This window comes from Lepidothrix coronata, unplaced genomic scaffold, assembly GCF_001604755.1.
Source record: "Lepidothrix coronata isolate B3197 unplaced genomic scaffold, Lepidothrix_coronata-1.0 Scaffold141, whole genome shotgun sequence".
In the NCBI taxonomy this organism is placed as follows: Eukaryota; Metazoa; Chordata; class Aves; order Passeriformes; family Pipridae; genus Lepidothrix; species Lepidothrix coronata.
In genome coordinates this window covers 1512118-1521483 of record NW_016690321.1, presented here as the reverse complement: position 1 = coordinate 1521483, position 9366 = coordinate 1512118, and the positions used below count along the sequence as shown (strand labels likewise).

Here is a 9366-nt window from a genome sequence, read left to right as displayed (position 1 = left end):
GCAACTATTCCTGCCTACCACAGGCTTGGAGCAAACAGCCTTCCAGGCCTCTTGCCTTGGAGCAGCTCTCGTGAATGTCTGGAGCCTCAGCAGCCTCAGCAGCCCTGGCCTCCCGGGCCAAGGTGCAAGGGAGAGAGAAAAGTGAGAAGCATATTCCCTCATGCAGAACTGTTAAGAGAAACAGAGTGGAAAAGGAGAGGAGAGGGAGCATGGAGCGGACATACACACGCTCTCGACTGGCCCTTTCGAATACTTTCCAACCACAAAAGCATCTGCATCACCGCCCACCACAGCTGAACTGTCAAGAGAAGTTTCTCTGAAGGCGAGAAGGGTCTGGTACTACAACCCCCAGCCACAGATGGGGAGTGCCGAAGGGCTGCTCAGCTAAGGCTCCCTCCTGCCACCCACCCGTGCTCGTGTTACATCCTCACCAGCTCTGTGAAGTGTTTTTTTGGTCTACCCTGAGCAGATTCCTCAAATCAAGGTGCTTTTCCTGGTGGGGGGAGAGGGTGGGACTGGGGCAGGGCTGCAAGGACCTGGCAGTCAGCACTCATTGGCTCTTTCTGGAAAGAAGATTTCGCGGCATCGCTGGACCGTGTCTTGGGGGGACTGGACACTGTGTCCCACAGTGCGGGGATCATCATAGATTTCATAGTCGTTCCCTCCCTGCAGGGGAATAGAGAACAGGGACAGCATTAGCAGGGTCTTGCCAGAACAACCTCATCCGTGAATCTGCATTTTGCTCTGTCCCATGGGGAGCTGGGGTGGGAGCCAGCAGCTGGGCAGGCAGGGACCTGGTGGGAAGGGGCAGTCAGGACTTTGCTGGCCCCAAGGGCTGGGAATTCTGCTCCCTCCCTCTTGCCTCCCCTCTTCAATGTCAGGGGAGGAGCATAGGATGGGGAAGGTCCAAGACCAGCAAAGCTTGTCCAGGGGCCTGGGGTTAACCCCTGCTCTGTTTGTGGAGGGGTTAATAGTTTACCCCTGTGGAGGGGCAGGCACATTTGGGGAGCAGAGGTTGCTGGCATCTGGAAAGAGTTGAGTGGATGATTAATCTAGTCTCCAGCAGCAAGGAAGCATCATCCTCCACTGCTCTAAAGGGAAGGTGAAGCTGTTCCTGCTGTTGAGAAATCCTCTCCTAAGTGCTGGGGGCTTGTGTTTGGGGTCATTCAGGCTGCAGGAGTGGCTGCCACCCTACCAAGGATGCTGGGATAAGGAAAGCAAGGCTGAGGTGGGCCTGCTTGCCAGCACAGTGAATCCAAGGTGATTTCCCCGTGACCCAGTAGGCCTGCTGCCATCATGGAGACCATGACAAACCACACCACAGGACGGCATCTTCCTCCCTCATGCTAAAGGTCTGTATCGGTGCCGATGGGACCCGAGCCATTGGACCTGTGATAGAGCAGCTCCATGCAGGAGAGAAAGCGGCCATGTGTGGGGCGAGTGGGGAATACTCACAGGGGTCGTCTCATTCCCAAAGAAGTGGATAGTGTCAAATCTCTCGTCGTCGAGCACATTGAGGCAGTAGCGCTTGTCCCAGCCCTCTGGGAACACGTCAAAGCTGATCATGCCACCTGCCAGCAGAAGAGAGGGCATCGGGAAATGTCACTGGGAGCTGGCAGGGTGTCCCACCCTGGGATGGGCAGGAGGATGGGAGGGAGCTGGATGTCTGTGTGGACCCACCACTCCAAAGAGCAGCCACGAACACCACCAGCTCTGCCTGGGTGTTTCTCTTGGCATGTGGCTAGGACAGTGGCAGAGGCTGTTCCTATGACAACAGGCTGGAGTGACATCAGTATGGCTGGGGTGACATTAGCACAGCTTCCCTGCAGGCAAGCAGGAACCAGCAGGTTCCTCCCAAGAGAGGCATCTTTGGGGGAGATCTGGGGTCATGCCTTGTGGATAGCACCAGCATGTTCTATGTCCCAACAGGGGACAATGACCTTGGAGACTAGCTCTCTCCTAGGCTCCTGCTGGACATCACTGGCCCTTCAAAAACCACTGTTCTGATGCTCCTTAACTGTGCAGGGACTGGGAGCTCCCATACACTGTCTCTGCACACTGATAAGGACCTTGTCACAGAGGTACCACGAGCCCATCAACATAATTGGGGCACAACCCTGGCCCATCACCTCTTGACACAAGACCTAAGTGAGGGTTGCCAGCATCTGGAGAGGCACCGAGTCAGATGTGGCAAACATACAGTGGTCAGGGAGTTTTCTCAGAGAGCCTGCATATGGACATGGACACCCACAGCCAAGGGTTAACAAACTTCCCAGCCCTTGCTCTTAGACCAGGTAGAGTTTACTCCAGCACTGGGCTGCCTTTTGGGGGTGCTTGGAGGCAGCACCTTCTCTGTCCTCTCAAGGTGCCCCACTGCATGCACAGGCTTGTCCCAACACCAAGACGGGTGACATGTTCCTCCCAAAATAAAGTCTGCGACTTAGGGCACATATAGGTTTAGGTCTCGCTCAGAGCCAGAGAAATGGGGATTTGAGCTGGGATGTACATCCTCTTGCTAGTCCAGGTCTCTGCTCATCTTATCCAGGCAATCTACTGGGGTATCCCTCAGAAACCCTGGCGTTTCACACTCTCCTTCATAAATGATAATCCTACCTCTCTAAGAAAGGTGGTGAGTAGACAGGCACCAATTCCCAGGGTTGCTCAACCATGCAAGTCCTGATGCCATAGTCCTCCCCTCCCTGGCTGTTTTGAGTGTCCCCACTGGTTTGGGGATCCCAAACCAAGCCTCCTTGGAGCCTGAGGGAGCTTGAGCTCGAGCCTGTGTGTCCAGCTTGGAGCAGAGGAAGCGGACAGGATGCCCTGGACAGAGCACTGTGATATAAATGGGAGCAAGTGCCCTATGAGCTCAGGAATGGGGATGTCCCCAAGCTTGCAGCAGGATCCAGCATCTGAGCAGGAGCTAAACTTGGTTGATTATTAAAATCCTTCCTGGTTTTGCATCCAAAGCCATTGACCTGTGAAAAATACTGCCTTTCACTGCATTCTAGCCTTTCAAACAGAGCTGGGCAACAAGAAGGGGCTCCTGATGCCAGCTGGAGCAGGTAGAAAATCAAAGGAAGAAGAGGTGGTGTGGAGGACAGCCAGCACTGTCCCTCACCTAGGTAGACCAGGGGTCTGGAGGGGCTGCAGGGAGATCTCCCACCACCTCTGGGCCTTGCATCCTCCACAGCCAGGGAGAAGGCACATGAAGCCAGCTTGGCAGAAGGGTCCCTTTTCTGTGTTCCCTGTTTTTGGATCCCTGTTTTGCCCCCCGCATTTTCTTTGTGGAGGAGCGAGGGGCCTGTACCTCCCCTTGTCTTCATGCTTTTACACAACAGGCCTGGGCTCTTCATGGCAGCTTTCCAAAGTCAGAGGAGAAAGGCCCATTGTTTTGCTCTCACACCCCGTGCCTGCAGGGACACAGTGGCAGGGACCTTGTCTTTCTCTCCTGTAACAAACAGTGTGTGTCAGTGCTGTGGGCAGCACAGGATGCCCCTGGCAGGATGCTGAAGGCAAGCAGAGGCTCTTGGAGGAAAGCCCTTGGAGGACCAGATCCTTGGTACTGGCCTACGTTGGATGCAGGAGTGGGTGTCACTCGCTGCCTCTCAGCCTCGCCACCCCATTGCCCTTTGGCTGGGCTGACACACGACACCTTCTTATCTCACACTTACCCACCTGCCCTGCAGAGGGTCTTCTTCCAGCATCATCCCCACCACTTACACACCCTCATTTTTTTCCCTGTCCTGGCCAGACCCTCAGGATTGCTCAAGCCCCTCCTCTGGTTCCTCACCTTCAGTAAGCTGGCTGTAAGAGCCCCACCAAGAAGTGGCCCTGCAAAAGCCCATGGCATGGAGCTGTAAACTCCTTACCCCTGGTCAGCTCTTTTTCCAGGAAGAAAGATGTTTCCCTTGCAGCCCACCTTCCCAAGAAAACCCCAGAGCCAAGACACACATAAGGATACTGTCTCATTCCTAGAGAGGAGTGCATGTGTTGGAGGTCTGCTGGCTGCCCTGTTGCTGATGCTTCAGCCAGAACAGACTCTTTGGGCAGCGGTAGGCTCCATGAACTGAAATTAAGGCAGGGATAATGTCATGGAAATCTGCCTGTCTGGCCAATTCCCTGGGAGGCAAATCTGCAGCACGGTTTATTCTCTGCTGTGTCCCTGTCATGAATGCAAATGTGATGCCCCTGTGGCAGTCCTCTCCAGGACTAGAAGCTCCTTCTGCTCTTCCCAAGGTCTCCAGGCTCTCAGAGGGAACAGTTGGGATTCTCGCTCCCCTTCCCAAAAATTTAAGGAAAACATGATAAAGACAGAGCCAAAGAAGCCCCCCCAGCTCACCTCGGGAGAAACGCAGGCCCTTGCCAGCAAACTCCCTCTGCAAGGCTGCCACAAACTTCTCCCGGATCCGCTCTTTCTGTGGACGATAAGGAGGAAGAGAAGGAAAGAGAGTTTGAAAAATTAGATGCTGACAGTCTCTCAGAATCCACTGTAACCTGTCTGCTGGGCAACTCTACCTTATTGTTCTGCTCCCTTCCCACCTGTCCTAGGCCATTTAGCCAACTTCCACCAGTCCTGCCCAGTGTCCAAGTAAAAGGCCATCAGCTCAGTCCATGGGGAAGAGCAGATCCCAGCCATTCCTTGGCAATGAAATGCAACTGTTTCGGTTTCCTAGAAGGCCAGTTCATAATCCAAAGTCTCCAGTTTTGCTTAAAAAGTCTTGCAAGGACCAATTGATCCCTCAACCCCAAGAAAGCTCCCCCAGGCAGAAACTGGTATGAGCATGGGCCAAACGCTCCAGAGACCTGCCCAGCAGATCTGCTGTGGCTCTCTGAGTCTGGAAAGCCCATTAGTTCCAGCTCTGTTGGGGCTGGGAGAGTGGGAGAGAGAAGACAGCTGCTGAGCTGTCTTTGGGTACTGTAAATGAGGAAACATGCTGTTAAATAACTGCCTTATTCCCTGTGGCTCTCCCATAGCACAGGGAATCCTGCTGGCCACCCCTTCACATTGGTGGTCCCCAAGGAAATCCAATTCTTCCATTCATCTGTGTTTCCCTTTGGGTTTTCTGACTCTCAGTCCTGTCTCCACTTTGCTGCATATGCGCAGCTTGGAGCTGGGCTCCATTCTCCTTGGGAAGGGGGGAAGCACATAAGACCTGAGATCTGTGGTTGTGCAAAACCAGCAAATGGGAGGGTGAGCCCAAGTCTGGCCCGTGTACCTTGTCCAGCTCAGAGAACTCAATTCGCTCTTCTGGGGTGCAGCTTCGTCCGATGGGGGAGATGTTCAGCATCCCGTTGCGAAACTCAATGAAGGTTCCTCTGCGGGTGGGCAAAGGAAGAAGGTTACTGGGGCAGGGAGAGAAAAACAACCTTTACAGGGGAATGACTGCTTAGCAAGGCTCTGCAAGGATGTGCAGGAGGAGAGAAGCCATGCCCGCTCATGGGTGCTTCATGCCAGGCAGGGACTAGGCAACAACAGCTGCTTAGGATCCCCCTGGGGCACCTAGTTTTATAAAAAGAGACTGTAAGAGAAGAGGAATAAACAGTTCCTGTGTGCCCTGGGGACAGGCTGGATGCAAGGAGCTTAAGTGAGGTGATAGGTAATGTTTTCCAATGTTGTGACAACTGCAAGGACAGCTATTGCCTGGCCTGGACCAACTGCCTGATGAGACTGTGGCCTCTCCACCCCATGAGGCTTTTAAGAAATATTGTGTGGGCTGTGAAGGTGGCAGTACCTTAGGGCAGTGGAATAGCACAGGTCGGTGTAACTCGCTGCTGATGTCCACCAACAGGCTGAGGAGCAATCAGGCAATTTGCATCCTCGTAGGCCACAAATCAGGGCCTTCGTATCTCCCATTTAACCCCTGAACCTCTGATTGCAGCTCGTATCTAAGCTTGCACAGACAGCATCCAGTTCCTGCTTGCCACCCTCACCTTGTGCTGGGATCACTGCTCTGCTGCTTCCTCAGTGGGCTGGTTGAAAGCACTGAGCTGGCAGAAAATTGCTACCTTCTTTTCTCTCTGCTGTAAACCCAGCTAGTTTTGTTTGCTTTTCAAGGGGCCAGACAGGTACCAGCACTGGTGGGACAGAAACAACAGGGGATGGCAGCACGGCTAATTTGAAAATAGACTGAAACTCTTGTGGAAACCTAGCTGGAGCAGAGAGATCCCCTTCCCTGTCCAGTTGAGGATTCCTGATCACATTTAACCCTCTGATGTCCCTACCAGCCCTGCCTACTGTTTCTCTGTGATAAAGTGAGTCTCGAGGAAAAACTCTCCCCCTCCTGTCTCGTTACACAGTGAGGAACACCATGGGGAAAGACACAGGCAGCCACACCTGCAGCCTGGGAGTAGCATCTCTGCAGCACCCAGGGTTTGGTGGATCACGCCCCAAGCTAAGACTCGGGAGATGTGGGTTAAAGTCCTTGGTTTGCTAGAAATCCTATAAGCCTAAATCCACAGAGCTACTTGGGAGCTGAAACTTTGCCAGGCTGTTGGGTAACTAGACAGCAATGAGGCAACCAAACAGCCTTGAGGGTTCTGGGTCCCAGCACGTGCTTTCAGGGGCCTGTTCAGCCAGCAGGCCTGTTGCAAGGAGCCACCCTAGCCCCTCTCACCAGTCCTTTTATTGTCACATAGTGACTCATATCAAGCAAATAATTTGGATCACAGTGTAGCAACTTTTACCAGCTTAATCTCGACCCAACAGCTCACCTGCTCAGGTTCACTGTACAAACACATGGGCAGAGCAGGGAAAAAACAGCCAGGGCGAGGGGAGGACAGAGCTGCTGCTCCCAACAGCACTGGGTGGCTCATGCATTTGTGAAACTGTGGTCTGAGGTGGGGTTTGACTCTGCATCCAGCCTGGCTTGACTGCAGGCTGCCTCTGAAAGAGGTCCTCCTTCATGCCATCTGTTCCCTCTCTCTCCTTTCTGGACTAACAGGATGAGCTGATCCAATGGAAAACTACCCTTTTCTGTCCTGGTAGTGGTCTGGTCTTCCTTCAGAGGAGGTGTACCAACTCAGCTCCCCCTCTGGCTGCTGGATATCAAGGGGAAGAGCAGACAGGAACACATGGCTGGGAGCAGGGCAGGGCCAGCCAGTGACACTGGATTAGAAACAGTGTGAAACCTTGTGCTCAGACACTGGACTTCCCACCTTAAGATCCATTGTTTGCCTGTTTGGAAACTCATAGGACCAATAGTGCCTGATGCCCTGACCAGTAACGAGCTGGCACTATTGTCCTAAATGGGATATGTGCAGTGGCTGTACCTTGCTTCCCCAGGAGGAAAATCTGAGGGGCCAAAGAACTGGCATTACGCTAAAACAACGCAGACTCTTCAGAATAAAGACCCTCCTCCATTATTTGCCCAGGCTGCCCAGCCCAGTGGGACAGTGATCCTACACAGTGCCTCTAGATGCTAAGATAAAACTTGAAGCAAGACAAGCTCTGTAGCTCAGCTGTTTTTATGAGAGCTCTGGAGCCCAGGGCTCCCTAGAATTCAGTGTTATGACTACCATTTGCAAGCACTTGGGCCGTTACCGTTTCTTGGGCAGCTTCAGCAATGCCATGTAGTTGAGACAAAAGTTGATCAGATCCTGCAGCAGCTCTTCCCCCAGGTGATCCTGAATGGCCTGCATGAAGAAAAGGGGAAGTGAAGAAGATGCCTGACTTCCTAGGAAGCCCACCTAGAAGAGTGGGACATTTAGATCTGGCAACTGGGGAGAAGAGGCTGGGTGGGGCAGGCACCGGTCCCCACGGCGTGCAGGGCACAGGGCAGGAAAGCCATGGCTGCAAAGGGAGCTGGACCTACCTGCTTGGAGACCAGCTGCCCATTCTTGTATTGCACTGTGCCGTTCTCTGCAAAGACGTAGTCAAACTTTTCAATGACTGAGGGGGAAGGAAGCAAAAGAGGAAACATGAGTATTGCCTGGGAAAAGCAGCGAAAAGGACTGGGCTCAGGGCTGAGTGAGCATCCTCCTGCTTTCTTAGTACCACACTTTCCACAGCTTCTGTGCTCTGCAAAGGGCCACTGACCATCCTACTCTCCTTGCTTTTCACAAGGTGGATGAGGAGATTATCTTCTGTTCCCGGGGAGTTGACGCACACAGGGGGAAACGACCTGACCGAGGTCACGGACTGAATCAGTTGCAGGACAAAGATAAGGGCTCCAAAATGTCAGGCTTTCAAATACATGCGTGTTACTCTGCTCTCTCCTCTGCCCTCCCCATTGCCAGGCTGTCGGGGTGATGTGGTTACTGGTTATCTAACTCCAGCCCCTCCTGCAACCCAGACACGCAGCACTGGCGACTCAGCAATCAGCCTCAGCCGGGAATTTCTCGGCCTCCCTAACGAAGCGGGAGCAGAGCTTGGAGCCCAGTGGCGCTTGTTATCCATGACGGAGAAGGAAAAAACGGAGGGAGCAGAGGCTTCTACCCTATTCTACCCCGTGTCCCCAGTGGAACCTGCCGGAGACCCCACATGGAGCAGCAGGGAGGCAAAAATTGCCGGAGGCTCCTGCCTGCTGTATCGAGGGGTGCAGCTGTAAAAGCCTTGATGAAGCTCGTACAAAACTGACGCTGGAGTCGGCAGCGTGGATCGGAGCATCCCTGCCGGCTCTCCAAAGAGGGAGGGGGAGCCAAGCAGCAGCTCCGCCTGGGCGCCGCCAGCCTCCCCAGGGGCAGCCTTGGGGTTGGATTTAGGGCACAGGTGACCCCCGGGAGACCTCGTCGGCCGCGTCTCACCTTCGTCCCCGTCCCCCAGCTGCTCGGCTATTTTGGCATAGTCGGAGCCTCCCACCACGCCGATGAGCACCCTCTCCCGCAGCTCCCGCAGGAACGCATCCACCTCCGGCTCGATTTTCTGGAGGGGAAGCAGCGGGTGAGGCCGCAGCCAGCGGGACGAGCTCCGCCACGCTGACCTCGCCCCCGCAAAAAAAGCTCGCCGCCCCCGCGCCTCGCTACCTGCCGAGGCGGCGTCAGGGTCCCGTCCACATCGAAGAGGCACAGCACCCGGCCCCGCGCCGCCGCCATGCCCGCCGCCGGCCCGGGCTCTGCGGGCGGGAGGCGGGACCGCGCCGGGGAGGTGATGGCGGCCGCCCGCCCTCCCCGCGCCCACGGGCGGGACGTGCGGCCGCTGTCTCGGCCCCGCTCCTGTGCCCCCGCGGCTCCATCGCCCCGCCAGTGCAGCCTTAATGTGCCGGGCGTGAACGGCGTCCCCGCTTCAGCTCTCTCCTTAAATCCTCTGCTATAGAGCTCTAACGAGGCACCTCGAGGAGGGAGGGTGTGGAGGTGCGTGTTTTCACACTTGCTGTTATTACTGCAGTGCCCCCCGGAATGGAGGGGCTGTGGGTCTGGATTGAGCTGCCT

General features: G+C 54.9%; 1 protein-coding gene across 1 annotated transcript; it reads right to left on the bottom strand.

The window, feature by feature from the left end:
• Window positions 1–247: 247 nt before the first annotated feature.
• Window positions 248–9061, bottom strand: PMM1 (phosphomannomutase 1). Its single transcript, XM_017827692.1, has 8 exons — window positions 8962–9061; window positions 8743–8860; window positions 7812–7888; window positions 7541–7632; window positions 5217–5316; window positions 4340–4415; window positions 1456–1571; window positions 248–666 (listed from the first exon to the last, which is right to left on the bottom strand). The coding sequence occupies exons 1-8, from the start codon at window positions 9028–9030 to the stop codon at window positions 544–546; spliced, it is 771 nt and encodes a 256-aa protein (XP_017683181.1). The 5' UTR covers window positions 9031–9061; the 3' UTR covers window positions 248–543.
• Between the last annotated feature and the right edge of the window lie 305 nt (window positions 9062–9366).

Coding starts and splice junctions, on each gene's coding strand:
- PMM1 (XM_017827692.1), bottom strand. CDS start 9,030: ATGGCGGCGGCGCGGGGCCGGGTGCTGTGCCTCTTCGATGTGGACGGG. Junction 4,416..5,216: donor AGTTCTCTGAGCTGGACAAG/GTACACGGGCCA, acceptor TATCGTCCACAG/AAAGAGCGGATCCGGGAGAA. Junction 1,572..4,339: donor GGGCCTGCGTTTCTCCCGAG/GTGAGCTGGGGG, acceptor TTCTGCTGGCAG/GTGGCATGATCAGCTTTGAC.